The 26,281-nt window shown below is 38.3% G+C and overlaps 2 protein-coding genes across 2 annotated transcripts in view; both read left to right on the forward strand.

Annotated features, from left to right (window-relative positions):
* The window catches only part of becn1 (beclin 1, autophagy related), a gene marked incomplete at its 5' end in the record, with an annotated part of 119,963 nt that overhangs the window by 62,730 nt on the left and 30,952 nt on the right, over nucleotides 1–26,281 (forward strand). The window contains 1 exon segment of the mRNA NM_200872.1: nucleotides 2,369–2,459. Within this exon segment, the coding sequence (NP_957166.1) occupies nucleotides 2,369–2,459 (91 nt within the window).
* Nucleotides 1–26,281, forward strand: part of med1 (mediator complex subunit 1) — a 700,564-nt gene that overhangs the window by 33,558 nt on the left and 640,725 nt on the right. The gene's annotated exons all lie outside the window — the stretch shown is intronic.

Below are 26,281 nucleotides of genomic sequence, written 5' to 3' on the forward strand. Positions count from 1 at the left end.
TTTGTAGTTGGGGCCCAAACAAATATTTGTTGCATTTTTCAATTGTTTAAGTTTTTATATTTTAAGTTTGTCATTTGATTGACAATGTAAAATCTTACTACGTTTGATCTTTCATTGTTGAGTTAAACATTTATAAGGATCTCTGATACATTGCTTTTATTATTTATCTTTATTTTATTAATCAACATTAACTGTGTGCTTCAGTAGGCAGTTTTTGTTAAGTTCATTATTTATAAGGCTCCCTCAACCACAAGATGGACTTCCAGTTTGGATTATAATTTTATTATAATTATAAATTTAAAAAAATTAAGTTTTTAATTTGTCAACTCTCGTTATTTCCTATATATGGCTTTTGTGCTTTTATAGACAGGGAGTTAGTAAACGCATTCAAGGGCGTGCACAGATGGGGAGCTTTTTGTATGCATGTATGTATATATGTATGTATATATGTTCACATGAGTATCAGCTATATCTCACTGCTACGAGTGTGATATTGCTTATATATATATATATATATATATATATATATATATATATATATATATATATATATATATATATATATATATATATATATGTATATATATATATATATATATATATATGTATATATATATATATATGTATATATATATATATATATATATATATGTATATATATATATATATATATATATGTATATATATGTATATATGTATATATATATATATATATATATATATATATATATATATATATATATATATATATATATATATATGTGCAATATCACATGATTAGCAGCCATATCTCACTGCTACAAGCTATTGTATATTAATAAGAAAATCAAACAGAAAGTCTAATAACCCCTTTTTATTAGGTACTACTTTTTTCTGCCATTCATTCACATCTGCAGCTGACGTCAAAACAGCAGAAGTTGTTGCTAATTCACAACGTAACTTTAGAGGTAGTGTTTGAATGACTCTCTATAGCGTAATGTCTAAAGTGATGACAAAACACTTGATTTTGCTCACACTTTAAGATTATGCGGTTGAACGTGACATTAAATGTCATCGATCTACAGAGATATCTTCTTAAAGTGTTAGTCTACTGTATTTTTTTGTTCTAATCGGGATATCACAGTAATTGATCCCCAAAAAAGCTAAGCACTCACTACCAGAATGCTGTTGTGTTTGTGATAAGGAAAAATGCTAAACTCGTGCGGACTTGCTTCTTTCATTCTGCCAACACAACACTCATACCTGATATGCAAGGAAATCGGTATAAATATAGCATTACAATATACAAAAGAGAGAAATCATCTTATCTGCCAACATGTCTCTGAAAATAAGAGAGACCTGGGGGGAGGGGGTGTTCGGGGGTGAGGTCTCTGAATAGTGAATAATACTGTTGAGAATCGGGATAGGATGTAGCGGGTTTTGGGCAGTTGCTGCGATCGGGTACTGTACCAAAGTTGGCAACCCGGGGGTATTTGCAGACTGTACCAAAGAGGGCGGTGGGTAAAATTACGGGAGTTTTCCGGGAGATATAAAAAAATGGGATGGTTGTGGGAGATTGGTCTGAAATACTGGATACTCCCAGGAAAAACGGGAATGTTGGCAGGTATGCTTACCAGTTTAATAATAATTTGATCTGCTGTAGTTAGAAATCAGACTGATATAAGCTTCTAAGCATCAGGGTTTATTATGCGGTTCTATTGTCATCTTGTGGATAGAAAACGTCAACAATATGGCAGGCTAATGGCTGTCTATGAGCTCTCTCAGAAATTGTAATTCTTTTAAAATAGGCACTATTCTTACAAGTAAACTTTACAGTTGCAATCTAAACAACTACATTCTCAACAAAAAAAGCCACAAAAGTACATTTTTCTTTTTGTCTTACAGCAGTAATATTTGTCAAACTGTAGTGTCTCTCTGCTTGTTGCTGGCTGTATGTGGGCGGAGTAATACACATAGGGTAAAGAGGCAGTATGGGTGCTGATATTTCTTAAATCAGCCAATCAGATTCGAGAACCAGACAGAACTGTTGTGTATATATATATATATTATACTGTGGTTTATATATATAATTGCATTATTAGTTTTTTGCCTTTTCAAAACGTCAGTGGTCTGCCTATATTTTAAAAGTATTGCTGCAGATCATTTTAATGTGTTAAAATCGCTCTTTGTGTGCTGCATGCATTTAGTGTGTGTGTGTGTGTGTGTGTGTGCGTGTGCGTGTGCGTGTGCGTGTGCGTGTGTGTGTGTGTGTGTGTGTGTGTGTGTGTGTGTGTTTGTGTGTGTGTGTAATGCAAATTACCGTTTCATGCACATTGAGCTATAGGTTGGTGCTGGTATGCTGCAATAATAAGCCATTTGTGTTTTGCAGGATGATGTCAGCTGAAAGCACAAACAGTTTCACACTTATTGGAGAAGCTTCTGATGGTGGAACTATGGAGAACTTGAGTCGCAGACTGAAAGTATGGAACCACATACAAAACAGCACTATACGACACTATTCATATTTAAAATGTATACCAGTTTTGACATTTAACAATGAAAATTAAGTCTTTATCTCAAAACCTTAAATAATTGTTGAAATGTAGGGTTGTAAAAAAGTAAAAAATTTTGTCATGAAATTAATTTTACACTATTACTTTAATTTTAAATCAAATCGTGTTTAATATTCTACTAGTATAAGCATTGGTGCATCCTCTTCAGCTCACCTGCAGTGAGTGCCAAGCTGATGACTAATCTCAATTTTAGTTATTTGATGGTTGAAATAAAAGTGATAAAGTAGTTGTTTGAATTTTAAATATGTCGTTTACTTATGAGGATAGTGCCTATTTGAAGATGTTTCAATTTTGGAGATCTAGATAACCTAAAACCAATCATCAAAGAAAACTGAATCATCTTGTTTTAACAAAGGACTTGACAAACTAGCATATATGCTAACTAAGTCAAACTCGCATAGTTCTTTGTCTGTGGCTTATGCAGGTTGCTGGTCCTTCTCCATTCTGATCAGTGTTCCAGCGAGGTTATGAGCTGAAATTGTCCAGAATAGAGACTTGAAAGTCTCTGAAGAGTTACATAGGCCGAAGCCCAGCCTTAGCCTAAGTAAGGCCTATAAGGTCTGGGTCACATTTTTGAAAGAAGAGGAGTAAGAATCAAGAGTGAGAAGAGTCAGAGAGAGGCGGTACAGAAGAGAGCTTGGATAGTGTGAACTTGTCCAGCTCCTTAAATAGGTTTGCTGATGTCATGAACTCAGGGATTGAGTTACCCAATAGGATGTTGCCCTCTAGCCAGTTTTATGGCTCTTTGTGTAAGGCTGATGTACATGTGCTTGGTGAGTTTCATAGAGAAGTGTTAAAGATTTTATAATCTTTAGTTTTAGGTACCAAAATACAATGCATACAGTTGTTCTCTAAACCACAGTAGCTGTTCATACATATCAAACACTTTAGTGATTGTATTTGAGTCTAAGTTATTAAGCAACACTTGTAAGGGTTTTAATACAAAGAAGATTGACATACTTCCAGTAACTCATCATTAAACACTATTTAGCACAGACATACACACAACAACATTGCCTACATTAAAATATAAAAATATAGAAATAGCTATTAAAAGAAAGGTCCAGTTCTGTTCTTGTGTGATTGTGAAAAGTCTTTGAAGCTAGCTTATCAAGGTTGTTACCATGGTAACTCGGTGCCTAGGTATGTGACATGTGACCTCCCAGTGGGGTGGGATTCTGGGGGCTGCTTAAAGGGCCATGAAACCCCCTCGTTTCAGCAGGGTGTTTTCACACCTCTACTTTGGAAAAAGTCAGAAAAGTGGGCGTGTCCAGCTTTGATTAGGGGGGAGTGTCGGAGGAAGAAAAGAGGCATGGTGTGGGAGTGGCTATTTGGGTGCGCTGACTTTCAGAGTCAAAACACACACACGCACACACACACACACACACAGGGGAGAAAGGGTCTGTGTTTACATGGACATCTGTAGTCGAATTATTTGCCAAATTATTAAATTGTGGACTTTAACTGCAGTTTGGCTCTTTCATTCCGGGAATTCATTCATGTCCCTCGCGACAAATTAAATATTTGATTGGAGGAACTGCTCTAAGCGTGTATTTTTCATGCAATGTTTGATACCGCACGGCGAATGAGAGAAAAAAAAACTCAGCATTTCCCGGAAACTTAGATGTACTCGGCAGGTAGCGTCAGAAAGCCACGTGTGTTATTCCGGTCACTAAATGCGGTGAAAATCCTACACGAGGTTAAAGTTTGGTTGTAGTGCTAACATGTTTACACTCGGTGCAATAGTTAACTTAGTTCGATACGAACAAACTGAATAAACAAAGAGCACTGGTCGCTGACTTACCAAATCTGTAAAGACAGGACAATCACCAGCAACTAGAGCCGCGTCTTTATTAAGAGGAGACTAAAGCGAATCCGGATCTCAGCCTTTGCAGATTAGAACAGCTTTCAGGTAAACAATAATCCTCCTTAGACACGTAGGTTATTGTTGTGGAGCGTCGTGTACACTGTTAATCCACACGTGACTCCAGCTGCACTCTCACAGAGAGAAAATGAAAACAAAACTTAACAGCAGCAAACTATAAAAGCAACACTTCACGCTTGTTTTGCCAACACAACGTGGCGTCTCTGTCGTCTAAACACTATGACAGTAATGAATATTAATGAAGTTGCACAATAGAGCACGCTGATTGGTTTGAACCAAGCCTTACTCATGCATTAATGCAACACACTGTAAGAAGTAATAAGACACACTCTGGCACAGACGTCCAGTCTGCACGCTGGAATACAACGCTATTATGTCATGATCGTGACGCAGCTTCAAAAATTCGTTTCAAACCAGAAGTAAGAATTTGCTTGAAATAACGCAAAAACAACCAATTTACACTTTTTAGTGAAATATAGGTGTCCTAATAGTGTTTTTAGCAGTGTGGGACACATATACGACTGTCAACAGCTCCAAAAATGTGTTTTGATGTTTCGTGACCCTTTAAAAAGTTTATGTAATAATGAAATGTATCGGTCTGATTTTCCTCCATTTGTTACACAATGCTCAACACACAAACACACACACATGGCATGCATGCATCTAGATGTGCACCTTTATGCACAAAAACACCCTTTGTACATAACAAATGCTTCTGGCTTTTTTGTGCACAGTTACAAAACACATGTGCAGAACCTCTTTAGCAGACTTGTGCAAACTCTGCGTTTGCTTTCACTTTGCCCCAAAGCTCCAGCTGGTCGGCTGTGACCCAAGGTATTTCTTCATGCATAATGTGACATGCGTGAGATATATTTTTATTATTATTTCCTTTTAAAATGTACATTTTATTAAAAACTTTTTTTTTAACCGTTGCCTTAATTTTAATTCAGCCAAAATGTTATGATGCTTAGTCTGCGAATAGGCCTTTTGCATTTTTTTTATTATTATTTATCCATTTAATTAAATACTTTGGATTATATCTAGGCCTACTTTTTGTATTGTTCTTGGGAAAAGGGATAATCTCACCTTTTTTTTAAATCTGTTATGGCAAAATATTTTTTTCTTCTCTCCATCTTGTAAGCTAATCCATAGGCATATTTCTTTATTTTAAAATCTATTTTTTGAGCACAAAAAATTAATGATATTGTTTCGAGTGATCTCATAGGAGACTGCTGTGAATAATCAAAAAGTTACAGCATATTTCTCATAATGACAAATTCTGTTATCCTGAGCAACTGAAACATAATTTAAGTAGGCTGTAGGGAATGTGGCTGATTAGACACATAATTATTTTGCTTTATTCAACAAATAATGCACATATTATAAATCCACCCATAAATAAATAAATAAATTATATTTCTCTAAAAATGTGTCACAGGCTGTCACTGTTCAAAATGGAACAAATGTGTGAATATAAATTATTCATAATTGTTATTAAACTAAATAAAAGTTAGATTGAAAAAAAGGGGTGAAACAGAAATATACTGTCATCTTTTTACATTTCACTTATGTTTGCATTACTAAGACGAGTGATTTTTAATTTTCAATTGAGCTCGCCGATCCTCGTACATCAATTTAGATCATTGTTTTGAACTGCACGTAATTTTCCTGCAGTGTGCAAAAGTAATTCCAATATTGATACTGGGTTTAGAAAAGTTTTGGTTCTGCATTTTTAGCAGAAGCCCTTTCAGAAATAATCTTTTCATGCATACAAGGCCACGTTGGTCTTTCAGTAAGAAGGTTAGGTCGATGCAGAGTTTGCGGATGACATCTCTCTGTCAATTGTAGATATGTGCTTCACGTGTGCGCGCAAGTGACGTATCTGTCTGCTTAAAGAGGCTGCTCAGAGATTCAAATTTAAATTTGTTGACACCCAGTTAGAGATACCTGTCATAATTAGGTCAGACAATATTTAATTGGATTTTTTGTTTGACTTTTTTTTGCAGAAAATAAAAATACATATAAATATATTTAGATCATTTACTGTAATTATTGCTATAGGAATGTGAAGACACTTTCAACCAGCACAACAAAAAATGTTTCTGAAGACAATCACCTACTGAAACTTTAAGACTTATGCTTTTATTGTAAACTTGTATTCCCAGTTTGTGTGTAATCAGGTGTTTTGCAACCAAGCATCTTGCTCATGTATTAATATTCTGTGTTATGTATGCTACTGTAATTAAGATTTAACATTATCACAGTTAAACAAGATCATAGATGGTTCATGTTTGATGTCCCTGCAGAGCTAATATGATATACGGAACTTTCGTTTAGGGCTGGGCGATATTGCAAAAAAATATATATTACTGTCATGTTTCATATCATTAGATATCAATATTTATGTAACACCTTTTAACAATACATTTAGGAATATTAGGATTTTCTTTTTTACCACCTTTTTTAATTAACCAACATTACTAAGGCAAATAGTTTTAATAGTCAAAAACTAATATATTTAAGCAAAATATCTGATCTCTTTATAATAAAATAAACATTAGTGTTAAAAAGACTCTTAAACTTGATAGATAAAATGTTACAAGGTGTGTGCAATAGTAAAGGTAGATCTGTAAGGTGTCAAAAATAATGATACAGCAAACTCTGTAAACAAAACAAATTATGATAATCAAATTTGAGTTATGAAACCAACCATCATTATTCAAATACATACTGCAACATTACAAATTGTGATGTTGAATGAGAAAAAACACCTTTCTGGTGACACACTTACATCCTTTTTTATTTACAATCTCCTCACAGCTGCTATATGACACTCATTTTAGCATGTGTTGTCTAACCTAAAGTGACAAGCGCGAGTGAGTGCCTTGCTTCACCATTTACTATGTCATCTCTCGTAATTAGGCAATCTTTTTTTAGAGGAAATTTAGAAAAGTTCCAATACATTTCAACTAAAGCCTGGTTTATATTTCTTTGTCAAGTGATCGGCTTGACCCACAACGCATGCAACGCGCATAGCTGTGCATTTATACTTATGTGCGCTGTTTCCGTTGGTCTACAATAACACTTTCGAAACCCTAGTTGGCAGAGAGGTGTTTATGTTCCTCTGTATTGAGTTTTTTGCACTGGTGTTTTGTTTTTTCTGAATGCTTCCTTAATGTACAAGTTGCTCAAACTCTCTTATTTTGAGGCAGGAACCGGCGGACATGCAACAACTTTAACCATGAGGTAAACACAAAACAAAACATTCCATCCGGAGCTCCTTCACTGGACTCCACACTTGTACACAACTGCTCCGTCAGTCTCGTACGGCTCTCGGTCCCGCCCAGACTTGTCAGCGCTACCAAGCCGACCAATCACAGAGCTGTGTGTGTGCGAGTATGAGTGCGTGTGTGTGCATGTGTGCGTGTGTGTGTGTGTGTGTGTGCGTGTGTGTGTGCGTGTGTGCGTGTGTGCGTGTGTGCGTGTGTGCGTGTGTGTGTGTGTGTGTGTGTGTCACGTTTAGTACCTTGGTGACACGTGGAACTATGCCAGGGCAAGCACAGTGATACACAGTTATGTCTGCTTGTCTCCTCCAAAAACAGCTTCTGCAGACACTGAGTGATGTTGTGAATGTTTATAATATTTTTGCGCCAGATGGACGCAAGTTGCTCTCTGTTGCTTTCGTGACTGTCACCTAGCAATGGCCGTAAACAAAACAGAAGCTCAATGATGCAAGCTAACTGGGGTGATCACAAACCAACCAAGGAGGTGGCAAGGTAGGACAATCAAATTTGGGTACGGTCCAGGCAATTGAACCAAGTGTGAAAGCACCCTAAATGTACAAATGCCTGCACACCACATCGTTTCCATGTGCACGTCATACATGTTGAGAGCGCACCTCCATTGGAAATGACAAACTGACAACCTAAGCTTATTGGCGTTGCTGCTAGGGCACACTCTCAGCAGCTGTTTTAATATAACTATAGCACTTCATACCAAAACTACATACCAAATCTTTTTTTATTGATATTGACAATGGTGTTTAGTCAATAATTACCGATTACAATTTTATCGCCCAAACCTACGATCGTTTATATTTTATGTTAATACGTGTACAACATTTTAACATATAATACAAGTCAAATGAAATTTGGAAATCAGTACTTATTTTTTTAAATAAGCATTTTTTCATACTGACCCTATGTTTTTTACCGATTTTGGGGTTGTACTTCAGCAATGTCTGTGGCACTGCTGATGTGTTATGAAGGATCCTTAAATCAAGTTTTGGTACTTCTGGCGGTGTAAGCAGGTGTCAAGTTCTGTTCAAAAATTTAACTCCATAAAGCTGGTCAGTTGAGAATGAGCAAGAATGAAACGTCAGAGGCATCTTACCTGGGCTGAGGACAAAAAAAAAACCTGGACAATTGCTCAGTGCTTTGCCATAGTCCTTTTTTCAGATGAAAGTATATTTTAAGATTTTGTGAGTGCTTGTCATCTGCTTGTGTTTTTCCACTGTTTTATATCAGGTTAAGGGTCAGACTGGATGCTCAAAAGTCTTGTTAAGGCACATTCAGTCTTTTTTTTTTTTTTTATAGACCTTATTTCAGCTACATACTTTCTCCAAAACCTACCAACCACGCGTAAATTTTTTTTCTTTCTAAAAAATGCAAGCATGTTTCTCAATAATTGTCCTGTATTATTTTAGCACAGTTTGTGCTGGATGCAAATAAAATACATGTTGGCCAGTACTATGAAATAAGTACACATCAGGGCATGTCAAAACATCTTAGGGTCCCCAAAATCACATCAGACCCCTGAGGGTTAAAGTGTTAATTTGTTACTTTAAATGACTGTAGCATTTGTTCAAATTGGAAATTAATTTCCACAACTGCATTTCCACTAGTTCCTGACTTTACCGCTGGTCCCCTCTTTCTTTCATTCCCCCTTTCATGAATCGAGGTCTGAAGTCGTTGATATAGACAGAAATCTTTAGTTTTAGGAGTGAATGCTAAAAAAAGTATCTGAAACAAAAGCATATTTAGCAAGAAACCAAATTTGGTGTTAACATAATTTGGATTTGCACTTCTAAGGATGCACACTAAGTTCACTTGCATATTATGCATAGTTCCTTTATTTGCTTGAAAGTAGTTCACATAAAGCCAAGTCATGTGTTGCCATTTTTTCAGGAGCAATGCTCACTTTGGTATTAGGTAAAATTTGCATTATTTTGCTGACTAATGAGGCAAGACACGTTGTATATGACATCTAGTATCGTATTTACGTTGTTATTGATATGGTAAGGTCTTTATTTTATTCAACAGCGAATGTTTAAAAATTGTAATGTAATGTGTATTTAAATAGCGCATTTATTGTGTGGCCATACACCCAAACCTCTTCACAATCATGAGGGGGGTCTCTCCACACCACCACCAGTGTGCAGCATCCACTTGGATGATGTGACGGCTGCCACAGGACAATGGCACCAGTGCGCTTACTAGTGTTGGGGTACTCGAACTTGGACTCGGACTCGAGTCCAGTTTTGATTGGACTTGCACTATTCACGGACTTGGGTAAACTTTTACTCGGACTTGACTCGGACTTGGACATTTTGGACTCGGAAAATATCACGAGTCCAGTCGAGTCCACATCATTCACAACACAAATTAAGATATTAAAAATTAATAAATAACAGCATGAAACTATACGGCACCGCACCGCACCTGCAGGTAGCAGCAGCAGCACATCATCACCTTAAACGTGTAACCAGAAATAGCCATAATCACACCATGTGTGGCTGGTCTAGGACTATAATGTCTTCAAAATCAGCAATAATTTGTTCTCTACCGACATGTTGAAAGAAAACAAAGTAAGGTAAGAGCTTATTTACTTGAATTGTATATTCATATCGTAGGGATGATGTTAATACATACTGACGATATTGTTTTGTTGTTTATATTGGTGTCAATATAACGTTATCCGCAAATAACTGTCAGTTTTAAAGTTTCACGCTTTGGCTCTGAGCCAGAGAAAGATGCGTTCAGTGCTTAATTTAGGCCAGGGCTTCTCAAATTCGTACTCCGTAATATTCAAAGTTTCCTGTTTGACGCTTGAAATGACATCCCTGCAATCATCCTGTTTCATTTTCCAATACTTCCCCCTTATGTTTAATCTTTCTATGAAAAGTGAAAGTACCGTCAACACAGCCGAGCTCAAATGTAATAGAACTGCAAGAGCTGTTCAAGAGAATTGTGCTTTCGTTTTATTTTGGCTTGATAGCGCGTTAAAATAAATATTAAAAACATCTGCATTCTCTTTCTTTCCATTAAAGCTGTGCGTCGATCGTCACAACTTCTAAATCAGTGTAGCCTGCATGCTGACTGACGGACACCTTTCGTAGCCTATAATAAAGTCATCCCAGATCCCAGATCAGCATCTGATTTTGGGAGGGAGGGTTAGGAGAGTATAAAGAGTGTGTAAAATTACAGGAATTAAATGATGGGATAGCAAAACTTTTTTAATAATGTTGCTTGGAGTTGCATATTATATTGAGTCAATATAAGCACAATAGATTTAATGTAGAGTTATATTCAAATCCAGTCAGCATTCAGAATGAATAATCACTGGACTAAGTCCACATATTCAAGCAATATTATAATATTTTTAAAGATAGAATGAGGTTTGTGTAAAAATTAATGTTCAGGTAATATTTTGATGAGAGACATTGGAGGGATTAAGTGTGCCTGTGTCCACAATGTGAGTCTTCTGTGTGAGAATAAACATTACTGATTGTGAGCAGCAGTATATATCTGCCCTACATGTTGAATAAGCAAGAGACAATCTGATAATGGCACATTTCTGATTTGAAAATAGTCTATTTATATGAAGTCAATGACAGAGTGCAAGAATATGTGTATAACAAAATTAATCATCTCAAAATTTCATCTAGAAATTATTTAGAATTATACATAGTTGTATGCTGATGTCATCATTGTCTTCTGAACTGAGGACCAGGACCATCACCTATCCTCAAAAGTCCCCCCACCATCCATTTATTTATAATAATTTTTAATAAATAAATATATTAAAATATTTAGATTTATTTTTAATAAATAAAAGTATTATTATTGTTTTTATTATTGTTATTATTATTATACATTAATATTCTAAATAAATAACAGAAATTTGTCCTAAATGTAACTGGAACACAACAACACAACTGAAGTGATATACTAAGATCATTTAAGAAGTCTTTTGCAAGAATATTAATTTAATTTGACAACTACATAAGATACAAAAAACATGTTTTATAGAATTATTTGTGGGCTGCACGGTAACGCAGTGGGTAGCACTGTGACCTCACAGCAAGAAGGTCGCTGGTTCGAGCCACGGCTGGGTCAGTTGGTGTTTCTGTGTGGAGTTTGCATGTTCTCCCCGTATTGGCGTGCGTTTCCTCCGGGTGCTCCGGTTTCCCCCACAGTCCAAACACATGCGCTATAGGGGAACTGATCAACTAAATTAGCTGTAGTGTATGAGTATGTACGGATGTTTCCCAGTATTGGGTTGCAGCTGGAAAGGGATCCACTGTGTAAAACATATGCTGGATAAGTTGGTGGTTCATTCCACTGTGGCGAAAGGAAAATGAATGAATGAATAAATGAATGAGAATTCATTTTCTTTTTAGACCTGAATTGTAAACTGTTTTAGGCCTAATCTTACCTCCCTGACTCTTCATCCCTCCTTTCTGCTTCATAGCATGTTTAGATAAAATAAGATCATCATCATATTGTTTTAATTTTTGTTTTGTCCACTTGCAAAACTCACTGTGCCGACACTTCAGCATGAAAGAGAGTTAAACAGGTTTCCAATGCATAATGGCTGCGTATTATGTCATCGTGTCCCACAGTTGCAAAAACTTCTTTCTGAGTATTTTGAATGTACACTTGCTTTATTAAAAATGAAAGAATGTCCAAGACAAAGATAATACGTTTATTTTGAGTATATGTGCACTAGCAGTGGAAATTACTGAAATTCACCTCAAATCTTGCCTAGGGCTCCAAATTGGTTACTCGCATGTGCGCGCCTGCTTTAACACACTGAGGCAAAGCGATCATTTGAATGGATGAAAATGTCAGCCTCACGCAAAAGAAAACTTGAAGAGATTAGACAGTTCAAAGTTGAATGAACTGATAAGTATGTGTTTATTTTTTGCCACAAGCCAGCTCGAATCAGTGACCTTCCTGCTGTGATGCGATTGTGCTACCCACTGCCCCAGCATGCTGCCTCTGTGCATCTTATGAATGTTTATTAAAAACAAGTTATGTAATATCAATTGTTTCATACACATGACCTTAATAAAAATTCAGATTTGGACCTTTTAATGTAGAAATTGAGAACCCCTGTTTTAGGCTATCACTAACAGGGTAACTGTAATTCCCTGTTAAGAGAAGAGTCGAATGGTCTCTTTTTGCTGAACCTTTAGTTCTCTGGAATTAATTTTAATAAAAATGCATTGTTGCCTTGGTAATGCAAGCGTAATTTAAACAGAAGAAATGCGAGAAAGTGGCATGAGAATAATGTCAAATGTGTGAGTCTTGTAAAATAATAAAAGTTCTACATATATCCTCAAGGCACTTTGTAAAAATGTATCAAAAGCTGAAAATATTAATTTAACAGTTTAATTGTTATTGTAAAATTGTATTTGATTAATTAATATTATATTTTAATTATTATTATTATTATTTTTATTTATTTTATTTTTTTTAGCACTGTTACCTCACAGCAAGATGATCACTGGTTCGAGTCCCGACTGGGCCAGTAGTTTTTCTGTGTGGAGTTTGCATGTCCTCCCCGTATTGATGTGAGTCCAAACACATGTGCTATGGGGGATTAAATTTACTAGAATGGTCGTGTGTGTGAATGAGAGTGAATGAGTTGCGGCTGGAAGGGCATCCACTGCCTACATCATTATTACTGTAACAAATTAGCTCAAGGTTATTCTTCCTGCGCCTTTTCCACCGTTATAATGTAGCGAGTTATGATTTAAATTACAGTGCTCACGTATCTTCTGCACCGTTATATATATATATATATATATATATATATATATATATATATATATATATATATATATATATAAATATATATATATAAATATATAAATATATATATATATATATATATATATATATATATAAATATATGTATATACATACACACATATATATATATATATATATATATATATATATATATATATATATATATATATATTTATGTGTGTGTGTGTGTGTGTGTGTGTGTGTGTGTGTATATATAGCGGATTATTTTAGCGGGAAGAAGATTCATTTGAACGGGGCTTCAAATGAATCGACTCTTTAGATCCGAACAAACGAATCGTCCAGCGATCGTTTGAGTAGACAGTCAAGTTTATTATGGCTATTGCTATCAAAATAAAAACCCATTAAGTTTGAGCAGGGTAACAAGATCGAAGTTTAAGACGTTAGATTCATAAATATTGTAGGGGATCAACCTACGTTTTAATATCGATCAGGGATTAATTAGCTCATTTCAATGAATCGGATCCTGAAGATTCGAATCATTGATTTGACTCAAATGAGTCAGATTGAATCAGATCAAAAGATTCACACTTTATCTACCATTTGTCCCGCAAATAGAAGACATCGTATCTTACCAATCTTGTTTATATTATTTACGTGGACAACGATCATAACATAACACAGTATTGGGTTAACTTTTAGCAAGGTAACAAGATCTACAGCTCGAGGCAATGACTTAGAAGCACATAAACAAGAACACAGTTCTTACAAAATGAGTACAAAGATTTATTGAGCTACACTACGATACATGAAACTAACTACGTAATAAGCAAACAACAAACAAACGCACACACACATTCACACATACACACAGAGGCAGTTCAGAGGATGCAAAATGAGTTGACAACGTCCCAAATTAATTCTAATACTTCTTGCAAGATCTTAGAATAACACCTGAGAAACCACAAAAGCAGAGATATGGCTTATCTTTAACTGCTTAAGATCAATCTGCACAAGATCAGCAAGAGACAACATTAGTTTGTTACTTGCGCCCTTTTTGCTGAAGTCGAATCTCCCTCGCCGGCTGGCCTTGGGGAAACACGGTGCTCCTGATTGGGTGGTTTCTCGCTTCAATGACGTCTTTGGGATTCACGCGCTCGTGAATGGCTGTTGTCCTGGGTTACCTAAGTCACGGACTGCTGAGAGGTGGTTTTGCGGAAGTTCGTGCAGTTTCGTGAGTCCCGAAACTTAAGAGGTTTGCGTGGAAGTTCGTGGTGACCCAATCGCGTGGCGGCGCGGTGTCCGGGCAGGCGAAAGGGGGCAGAGAGCAAAAGCATGCGCAAGCTAGCTGATGCAAAAAGCAAAGTTTCTTTGTTGCAGGGTGTTTTTAAGTGACCTGGTCTGGTTCGTCCCCATGGCACTGTCTGCCAATGAGCAGCTGCCATGAAGGGCGGGGCCACGCCCCGTACTGACGTAGGAAAGGTCATTAATTAACAGACTGCATGTAGATTTCACGTGGTAGAACTCTTGCAAGATTGAAACTATCTTACATCAAACGTTACAAGATGAATACTGTTTGTACTACTAGTTTTTCATTTACACCAACGTATTGCAAATGTCACTAGCTTTCGTTCAATACCAGACATCATACATTTCTGACACATACAGATTATTTTACTCTGTTATAAGGGTTAAAACAACACATTGATTAACCTAGTTGATTGGAATAAACAGCATATGAGGAACATTATGGCATATTATTCAAAGATACATCTGCCTTAGTTCTAACATTAAGAGATTAGCTTTTGTTCATATGCATTAATGTTTCTAGAGATCTCTTTGTCTCTACGAAATTGTGCTTCTAGCAGGATGTGCCCAAGGCGAGCACATGACCAGGAGTCAATTAAAAGTCTCGTGAAATGGTTTCCGCTGAAGATCCTTTAAGGGCCATTGTTTTTAATTTAACTGATTTAATTAATCATTGGCTAGTTAGCCGAAGGGTACCAGAACATCTGCATAGAGGTACTAGTCAGAGGGGCCCAAAATCAATTGGCGCTCTGTTATCCTGATGGTATAAGCCCTCAAGCTAGTTCAATGAATGAGACCATTGGAGATGCCCAAGATTTCAGATTCAACTTGTGTTGACCACTGAAAAATGCCGATGAGTTCCTACAGTCCCCCTTTGACTGGTGATGTTCCCGGTGTGAACATTGGCAGGCACTGGAACAAACAGGCAGAAGCAGAGAGAACAGGCAGACACAAGACACAAACAACATCATCACTAACTGAATCTTGGTGCAGGGTTTAGGAACTTTGGAATGCTCGGGTTAGCAATGCTCAAGGTGTAGAAGAGCATAGTTTAGTATGATCAGAATTTAGGCTTTTAAGACTAACTGAGGTATTGAAGGTTCAACGAAGTTGTATAGGCATTATCTCAATCAGTAAAGAATGAAATTTTTGGTCAGCGTTATCGCATCTAAGTATGCGCAAGATGTGGGGCGTGCACATTTGAACAACTTTTGGATGGCCTTTACTCGCTCGTGGAGGAAGAGGGCAAGTGTCAAAGTCAACGTATACCCTACAATGCTGTTTTGACAAGAGTCAAACCAATACATTTTATTCTTTACCCTCAATCCCTTTTTCGGTTCTGGATTGAAGATGAAGAAATGTGGAAAACAAATCTTTTGAGTTTTCGCCTAAAACGTGTCGTCAGACAGGTGCTACAACGTTAAATTACTAATACAGCGATCACACCTTTAATGCATTGATCCATGAGGCTTGGTGAAAGGAGTCAATCCTAAGTCTGAGCTCTGGACTTAAACATCATCTGTGGGGGTTCCCTGATGAGGCAAGAGAAATTAAAAGACAGAGAGAAAGAGAAAGAAAAGAACACTGAGACATAAGGACATTGAGTGAGGTTAAGACAAACAAATGTCACATATGTAATAGCTCCTCTCTACTAGAGATTGGTCCTAGTAGTGCAGTGGAGGGGAGAGTGCATGTATTGGGTTTAGGAAACAAAGCTAGGGCTAGGTGTCTTCCTAAAATGGCACAAATGACAAAAACAGGTTAGCGTTAAAATAAGAGTTTAGGATAGTGGGTCTGTGTCAGCAGGTTGGTCCCTCCCCCTTTCTGGTCACTTGGAGTTGAGGGACTGGAGTTGGCATGGCACAGGTAGGATTTGAATTGATTCTGAGTTCAGCTGCGTGGCAAACGATCAAGACAGCACTCTTAGGAATTGGAAGAGTTTCATCCACAAGTGTTTGTATGATGCAGTGGTGACCTGAGGCATCACGTGTTGAGTTAGCGTCTAACTCTGGTGTTCAGGTAGAGTCTATTGAGTCTTTGAAGTTTTGGGGCTTACAGTTCTCTGTAAGTGAGGTGCAGAAATGCTGTTTAGCGAGGTCGTTGCTTTTCAGGCAGAATCAGGTTTTCCTTTCCTTTCCCACTTCCGATCCTCTTCCCTTCGTTGGAAGAACTCTTTCAGGATCATCTTCATCAATTCTTGAGGGTCAAAACATGGTGATGTTGTCCCTTGTTGGGATTCAGTTGGAGCTTGATCAGCGTGGAATCTTTGTGAGTTCTTTCGTTGACCTCTTGGGCTGGTTGAGTCAAGGTGGTGTTGCTTTACCACTTGAAGTACCACTTGATTCCCACGAGCTTGTTCCCCTTTGGTTTACAAATGAGGTAGACCTGTTCCACGGTCTCTCCCGGTGACGTTCAGGTGAGTGTTGTCGTCCAGACAGTCCTTTCCAGCGACGGTTCCACTGTTTGGGTCTGGTATCAGCATGACAGTCTCGTTGTCTGTTGCAAGACGACACATTCCACTCACTGGGAGGTAGTCTAGCATTGTCTGGGCCTTGGGCACCCTCAATGGCCAGATCTTGACTTTGAGTGTTGAAGTCATAAACAGCAGGGATTTTGGCACTCTTCTCTGAAGCCGTCTTTTGTTTGACGTAGGCTTTATGTGCTAAATCTCGTATTTGCTGAGTGTTCATGGTGTGGGGGCATGCAAGAACCCCAAGATGGTGGCTTACCCCAGGATTGAGGTTTCTCAGGAAGAGGATTTTGAAGTTCAGGTCCTCTTCCATCTCAGGTTCATTGCGGGTGCCGAAGTAGGCTCGTCTGAGTCTGCTGTAGTAGGATTGAGAAGACTCATGGCGACCTTGTTTCGTCTCCAGTGCAGCTACAAGTCCTTGTTTAGACTCGATGTCATCAAACTCTCTGATGAGGGCTTCTCGGAGCAGGAGGTAGTCAGTCTTTGTGTGAGCCGGCTGACGGTCCAGGAAGCTGCGCACTTCAGGGCTGGAGGTTGCTCGGAGCAAATACAGTCTATCTTTGTCAGTGACATTGGGTCTCATTTCCAGGTGAAAGTCAATGTCTTGCAGATAGGCGTGAACATCTTGGCTACCTGGCAAATTCGGCGTGAACTTGCCCAGGTTCTTGACTAGCTTGTCAAGGTCTTTGAGGTCCAGGCCACAGGGTGATACGTGGCTGTCTGGAACAGAAGGAGATGGTGAGGGTTTTGGCAGTGACCCCTCAGCTTTCTCATTGTGTGTCAGTTCATATGCATGCTTGAGTTCATCTTTAGTGCTGTTGGACTCTTCTTTGATGTAGTCCTGCTGCTGCGTTAGTCGTCTGACCTCATGTCTAGCTTCACTCAGGTGAGTTTCGAGGGCTTTGATTCTGCTGTCCTTGTCTTTAGAGTCAGCATTTACTTCTTCCAGTAGCTGTTCGACATACTCAAGCTTGTTAGCAACGTCAGCATGTTCGGCTTTGGCTTGCTCCATTTCTTGGGTGGTGGCGGCTAGAGTCTCGTGAAGTTTATCAATCTCCTCTTTGGCAGCTTGATCAGTCTCATCTGGCTGTTCCGGTCGTTCCTGAGCCTCCAGTTCTAGCTGGTTGATGCGGGTCTGCATATGTGTCAGCTTGTGCTGGAGCTGGGCGGAATGCCTGTCACTCAGCTTAAGGGTGGCGATGAGGACGTGACTAAAAGTACCTGTGATTTTGGCTAGGTCTTTGTGATTGTAGCTTTTGCTCGGGTCTTGCTTCATAAGGCTGTTCAGGTTCTCATCCAGCTGGTCCTGTGTCAGATGCTGTAGCGTTTCGGCGGCCTTAGGGAGGAGGCTGTCCGTTGCAACACTTAGCCATGCTTCTAGGTCCTTCCAGTGGCGAACAGGGTCTTTAGGGCGAGCCATGTTTGCGGTGGTGAGGGGGAAGACCTATAACCGACACTGACACAGACCTAGGAGAGAGAGAGAGAGAAAAAAGAACAAAAGAAAACAAAAACAAATGGCAAACAAAAAGTGTCAGGGTGTAATGTCAGGTGCGAGCTACTGTTGAGTGTGGAATAAACAAGTGGGTGTTGTTCTCTGTGACTGTGATCCTCTAGGGGGCGTGCATCTAACTTGTAGTCTCTGTGGGGACAGTCAGTAAACACACACAGTTAGGACAGCTAGAGAACAGAGAAAGAGAAGAAGACTGATAAGGAGAAGAGTGATAATTGGCTGCTTCCAGGTTCCTAATGAGAACGATTCCTTTAGTTTTGTCAAGCATTAGGTGAAAGGATGCTTCTCTGCTGGAAGTTGGAGATGGGGAGCTCTAAACACCAGGACTGTGATTGTTATTAACTTTCCTCTGAGGTGAAAGAAAATACAATAACAATGACAGTATTGGTTTCTTACTCATTAGGATTGACACCATACACCAAGTAGACCACTTTTGGATGTGAATCTAAAATCAAATTTGAAAACACCTGTCTTCTGGTTGACTCGTTTCGTCCTTGATTGGGTAGCGTCCTATGGCGAGAAAGGGTAGAGAGAGTCAGATCATTTTAACACGAAATGTTTAGGTTTCACAACATCTGTTAAATGTTTCTAACATTCTCTGCTTTCATGATTCACACAGGTACAATCTCAAAAGGGCAGACGTAGTCAACTCGGAAGAAGACAGTTAAAAGAAACAATAGAAAGTGAAGCAAGTTTTCAAATTACAAAGTTGACAAAGTGGTGGCACTGTTGAGTCAATACATCAAAAGGGGTTGGTTTATTGTGTTATCAAGATAACTAATTAGCCTAAGTAGACAGGAAAATCCTATATTTCCTTCGGGGTTTGGCTAATCGAAGGCTACTGCTCTGGTATGCTAGGTTTAACGATGACTTGAGTTCAGTTGTAGCCACCCACAGGCAACACTGTCTCATTGCATCAACCAAACACCAGGGGGAGCACTGTCCTGTGAGGTAATTTAATACCTAAAGGATAATAATGAGAAAAAAAAAAAAAAACTTGATTGCAAATTAATTTAGAACTAAATCAAATTAGTAATGACATTAAATGATTCAGAAATATGATTTTTATCAATAACCTTGATTAAGAGTTGCTATAATTAAATAAATCAATAATTGTAATAGAAAAGGGAAACCAAACACCAATTAACTATTAATGAAATTAAAATTTCCAAATAGTAATATTGTTGGTTGAGACTAACACTCAGTGAGGTTGTCATTAAAGTCATAAACACAATTATGATTTAATTAATCAGCAAGCATTCCTGCAAATCAGTTATGAGAATAAATCAATTTCAAAATCAATGATGATAGGGAATGTGTGATATTCCTGTCAATAAATTTGATCAAAAGTGTTTATTTAAAATTAATCAATAACTGTTATTGAGATAGGGCAGCCAAGCATCAATGAACTATTAAATGAAATTAAAATTTCAGAATAGTGATTGTGTTTGTAAAGTCCCATGACAATAAATGTTATAATTTAATTAATCCATAAACACTGTGCTTATAAATCAACTTCAAATATCAACAGTCATAGAAAATGGTTGTTCCTATAATGTTGATAAGTTTCAGAAGAGAAAAGCATTAATCATTAATTAAGCATTAGGCATTAATTTGATTGAGCAATCAAAAGCATTATGTTATAGTCATAAACTATAATTCATTGCTAATAAACCAACAACTTATGAGCATTTGAATTAATAAAACAGGCCAGGTTAAACAGGAAAAGCATTTGACAATTGTGATTAAACCAGCGATGAGATCGCGTACAATGAAGTTTACTAAATCTGCATTAGTCAAACCCTTTTCCAAGAAAGGGAGAAAAATTAGGAATAAGGCAAATAGCCTATAAAGAGTGAGAAATCAAGATTCAAAATCTCGCTAGCCTGAATTAGGTTGTCACTTCAACTTAACACACTGCATTCAAGACCACAAGAAGAGCGCTACTACACTAGCCTTTAATGCTATAATGGCATAGCCATACCACACACTTCAATGCAACAGCGTGAGCTTCAGTTAGCTTAGCTTTGTGCTAATGTCTACAGCCGATGCAATCGCGGAGGACTGCGCATGCGCACTTGAGAGTACTCTGAAAGTCTTCCAGGACTTTCGGGAGGCTGTTACTATGACGACGTACACAGAATGAACCAATATGCGGTTATGCCCACAAACATACATGCATTACATGAAATGGCGGCGCATTTCACACTGCTCAACATAATATAGCACTATTAAGATCTCGGCGGATCCTAGCGCTCTGTGTCAAGACTATTCATAGTCAAAGACACGCGTGGATTCAATCACGCACACTTTACTTGATCAAGATAAGTTCTCCCGTGAGAATACGCTCTGCCACTCTCTCGAGCGCGGCGCGCTGAGTTCACTAACTCTGTTGTTAGTGAATTAAATGGCAAAAAGACAGTTAGCTACTCTGTGCTTAATTTGACCAGGGAGAAATGCACAGTTAGTCTTTAAAGCTGGGACACGCACCTTTAAATCAACTGTGAAGGCCTTATAGGAGAAAGAATAAGGAACACGCTTATTGTTTCTCAATCCGTGCGCTTTACAGCGACGTATCGTTTTTGTCTCGTGGACAAATAACTATTTACTGCAGTTCGCTTTCTCAAAAGCACTCGAGTTGCGCATTCGTGCGTTTCAACACACTGGGTACCACAATAAATCATACAGTAGCACAACAACTTTGTTTCTCTGTCTCTGATCTATTCTTCCGGACAAAATAGAAAAGTTAAACAATGTTTTTGTGCTTAAAAGTCAGATCGTGCTGTGCCCGCATTCTCCACCATTAATATGTAGGGGATCAACCTACGTTTTAATATCGATCAGGGATTAATTAGCTCATTTCAATGAATCGGATCCTGAAGATTCGAATCATTGATTTGACTCAAATGAGTCAGATTGAATCAGATCAAAAGATTCACACTTTATCTACCATTTGTCCCGCAAATAGAAGACATCGTATCTTACCAATCTTGTTTATATTATTTACGTGGACAATGATCATAACATAACACAGTATTGGGTTAACTTTTAGCAAGGTAACAAGATCTACAGCTCAAGGCAATGACTTAGAAGCACATAAACAAGAACACAGTTCTTACAAAATGAGTACAAAGATTTATTGAGCTACACTACGATACATGAAACTAACTACGTAATAAGCAAACAACAAACAAACGCACACACACATTCACACATACACACAGAGGCAGAAGTTCGTGGCACAGAATGGAAGTTCGTGGTGACCCAATCGCGTGGCGGCGCGGTGTCCGGGCAGGCGAAAGGGGGCAGAGAGCAAAAGCATGCGCAAGCTAGCTGATGCAAAAAGCAAAGTTTCTTTGTTGCAGGGTGTTTTTAAGTGACCTGGTCTGGTTCGTCCCCATGGCACTGTCTGCCAATGAGCAGCTGCCATGAAGGGCGGGGCCACGCCCCGTACTGACGTAGGAAAGGTCATTAATTAACAGACTGCATGTAGATTTCACGTGGTAGAACTCTTGCAAGATTGAAACTATCTTACATCAAACGTTACAAGATGAATACTGTTTGTACTACTAGTTTTTCATTTACACCAACGTATTGCAAATGTCACTAGCTTTCGTTCAATACCAGACATCATACATTTCTGACACATACAGATTATTTTACTCTGTTATAAGGGTTAAAACAACACATTGATTAACCTAGTTGATTGGAATAAACAGCATATGAGGAACATTATGGCATATTATTCAAAGATACATCTGCCTTAGTTCTAACATTAAGAGATTAGCTTTTGTTCATATGCATTAATGTTTCTAGAGATCTCTTTGTCTCTACGAAATTGTGCTTCTAGCAGGATGTGCCCAAGGCGAGCACATGACCAGGAGTCAATTAAAAGTCTCGTGAAATGGTTTCCGCTGAAGATCCTTTAAGGGCCATTGTTTTTAATTTAACTGATTTAATTAATCATTGGCTAGTTAGCCGAAGGGTACCAGAACATCTGCATAGAGGTACTAGTCAGAGGGGCCTGAAATCAATTGGCGCTCTGTTATCCTGATGGTATAAGCCCTCAAGCTAGTTCAATGAATGAGACCATTGGAGATGCCCAAGATTTCAGATTCAACTTGTGTTGACCACTGAAAAATGCCGATGAGTTCCTACAATATACACTGGCACCTTTCTTTAGACAAAATTTTACTTTATTGACTAATCTAACAGAAGCTAAAACCTAACACAAACGCACATTCATACAAGTGTAGAGAAGAGTAAAGAAGGTAAAGTTAGAGGTTGAGAGAATGTAATGATCGGAAAACCTCAGAGTTTGTAAGAGCAAACCAAGTGAATCAAACATAATCAAATTTACCCTTCTATTGTCTCTTTAGATTTGCATTTAGTTCACACCAGTTCAGATGTAGACAAAAGTGGATACTTGCATCTGTCTGTGTGATGTGTAGAAGCTCCCTTGGTTGAGCATGTGGATGGTTGGTTGTCCTTGCTCCTCGCAAGGTTTAAAATGGGGTGGAGTTGGTAGTTTCAAGTTTGAAGCAGCAGAGGGGCTAATCGTGAGAACTACTGGTTTACGACGCACTAAACTTAACTAGACTCTCGATGGAAAATAAAGAAAGCATATTAGATGTGAAGGTCCGAGCTGTGCGATTAAACCTTTCCGTCTGGGTCTCAGCCTGCTTTCTTGGAGGTTTCTCTGCTTAGGTCTTGTTCTTAGGTCGTTGCAGTTGAAGAGGTTTCAGAGAAAAGAGTTGCGGGTTAAGAGAGCATGGTTCAAGAGCTGGTTTCAGAGAGGGTTGAAGAGCAGAGAGAAAAGCGTAGCTTTGGTCACAAGCTTTATAGGGCGGGTTCGGATCCACCGTCCATGGAAAGTTGACCAATTAGAAACTTCCCAGAGACATGACTTTATGACTCTTTGTTCGAGGCAGATGAATTTGCATAGGCAAATTTGATACCAACTGAGGCAGAAATGTTCAAGTCTCTTAAATTGGTAATATGTTGCACTCTTATTAAGATAAAATGTCAATGATCAATAAGTACAGCAAGTTAGCTTTAAGACAACTCTAAACATGAACAGTATACAAACTTGTTTAGCTTTGGTAGAGTTAAACATTTTATGCAGAAGTATTAAAACCCAACTATTAATACAGGAGCAAGGGAAACGTTGCAAAACACATGATTACACATAAAGAGATAGTAAAGTTTAAATTAAAACATGAGTCTTAAGCAAGGAGCTTAAAGAAGTCCTGCTCACTTCTTTTGTGCTGTGCTGTGAGCACATTCCTTTGGGTCATAAATTCCTTGGAATCAGATTACAACTGACCATCGAGTCTTCCTTGGACAAAAGTTGGCTCATTTGTTGAATAAAAGCAAAATAATTATGTATCTGGTCGGCCATATTTGTTACAATATTCTAAAGTACAAAAAAATTAAATAAAAGTCAATTAAAAGTTTAACATTAATGTAGTGCCTGGACCATCTAATATGTCCGGTCTGTAAGAATAAGCTCTTTAGTTTATTCAACCTTAAACTTCGGGGATTTAAACAAATGGCTCACAGTTTGAAATAAAATTAACACTTACATTTATGCCATGCATTTGTCCACCGTAATAGAAGTAAGCAGCACAACCTTATCTTTAGTAAATTTATGTTATATTATAACATAGCCAACAATAATAATATAAAAAACTATTTCACTATTTGGCGAGCAAGGTTGCAAAAATATATAGGTAAGGTAGTAACTTAGAAACACATAAAGCACCAACAAGGATTACCTTTATTAAGCTACAGACACAGCAAACTATTCTACGTAAAACACATAGATACACACACAAAACAATTCTTTAAAGAGAGAATGAAAAACTAAGCGTCCCAATCGTTCTTTGCATTGTAACCTGAAAAAAAAACACCAAGCAGAAAATCTGAGTAATGTTTACTGCTTAAACTTACTTCACACTAGCTTCAGCAAGCAATGAAAAGTTGATTTGCTTTTACTTGCATTTTGATGACCAGTCTCAGTCGACAGCTATTTGAGTGAAATTTTGTGGGAAAGGGATTTCCTTCATCTCATGATGTGCAGAGAATTTGATGTCAGCAATGCAGAAAGTGTTCTGAATAGGAATCCTCCTGAGACTTGCTTCTCTGTAGAATTACAAAACTTAGAAATTCAAAGGTTAAGGCCCTTTCTAGTATACTTGAAACACCTAGGCAGGTGTATTGAGGCAAGTTGCAGCTAAACCCTGCAGGGACACTGGGTCTCCAAGACCGAGATTGGAGACCCCTGCCTCTGACCCTACTATCCGAATGTTGCAGCAGATATTGAGACTCATCAGACTAGGCAAATTTTTCCAATCTTCTATTGTCCAATTTTGGCAAGCCTGTGCGAGTTGTAGCCTCAGTTTCCTGTTTTTAACTGTCAAGAGTGGCACCCTGTGTGGTCTTTTGCTGCTGTATCCCATCCACCTCAAGGTTTGACGTGGTTTGCATTCAGGGATGCTCTTCTGCATACCTCAGTATTAACGAGTGGTTATTTAGGTTACTGTTGCCTTTCTATAAGCTCCAACCAGTCTGGCCATTCTCCTCTGACCTCTAGCTTCAACAAGGCATTTGCATCTACAGAACTGCCGCTCACTGGATATTTTCTCATTTTCGGACCAAACTCTAAAGATTGTTGTGCGTGAATATCCCAATAGATCAGCAGTTTCTGAAAAATTCAGACCACCCCATCTGGCACCAACAACCATGCCACATTCAAAGTCACCTAAATTACCTGTCTTCCCCATTATGATGCTTAGTTTAAACTGCAGCAGATTGCCTTGACCATGTCTACATGCCTAAATGCACTGAGTTGCTGCCATGTGACTGGCTGATTAGAAATTTGCGTTAACAAGCAGTTGGACAAGTGATTCATTTGCCTGTCATTGAGGTGCCCTTTGATCGCATTGGTTTGGAACTATAGGGGCCACTGCTCAAGTCTGACTGTGGCCACAAGCACATCCTGTAATATTGGATTATGTCACCAGTTTACTTGAGGCAGTGCCCCTAGGAAAGTCAACATCAAAGGCAATTGCAAAGAAACTGTTTCTCCTCTGCAGCTGGATGGGCATCCCCACTGAGATCCTGACTGACCAGGATACGCCATTCATGTCCTTGCTGATGGCAGTCCTCTATTACCTTCTGAAAATAAAATCGCTGTAGACAATTGTTTACCACCCTCAAACAGACTCGACTGGGTTCATTGTCTTTGAACTGTTGTTTGGTCAAGCTGACAGAGTCATGATAATGGTTTATGAACACCTCACCACAGCCCAGTTTGCCAAGCAACCCCTCTTTGATTGGCCTGGCCATCCCTAAGAGTTCTATTGTGACGTTCAGGTACAGGTGTTAGTTCCCACCATCACATCTGAGTTCCTTGCCACCTGAAAAGAACCATGACTGATCGTCGAGTGGGTCGAGCTGGTCAACTACTGCATCTGTCAGCCAGGAAAAAGACAAGAG

The sequence above is a fragment of the Danio rerio genome, chromosome 12 (assembly GCF_049306965.1).
Source record: "Danio rerio strain Tuebingen ecotype United States chromosome 12, GRCz12tu, whole genome shotgun sequence".
In the NCBI taxonomy this organism is placed as follows: domain Eukaryota; kingdom Metazoa; phylum Chordata; class Actinopteri; order Cypriniformes; family Danionidae; genus Danio; species Danio rerio.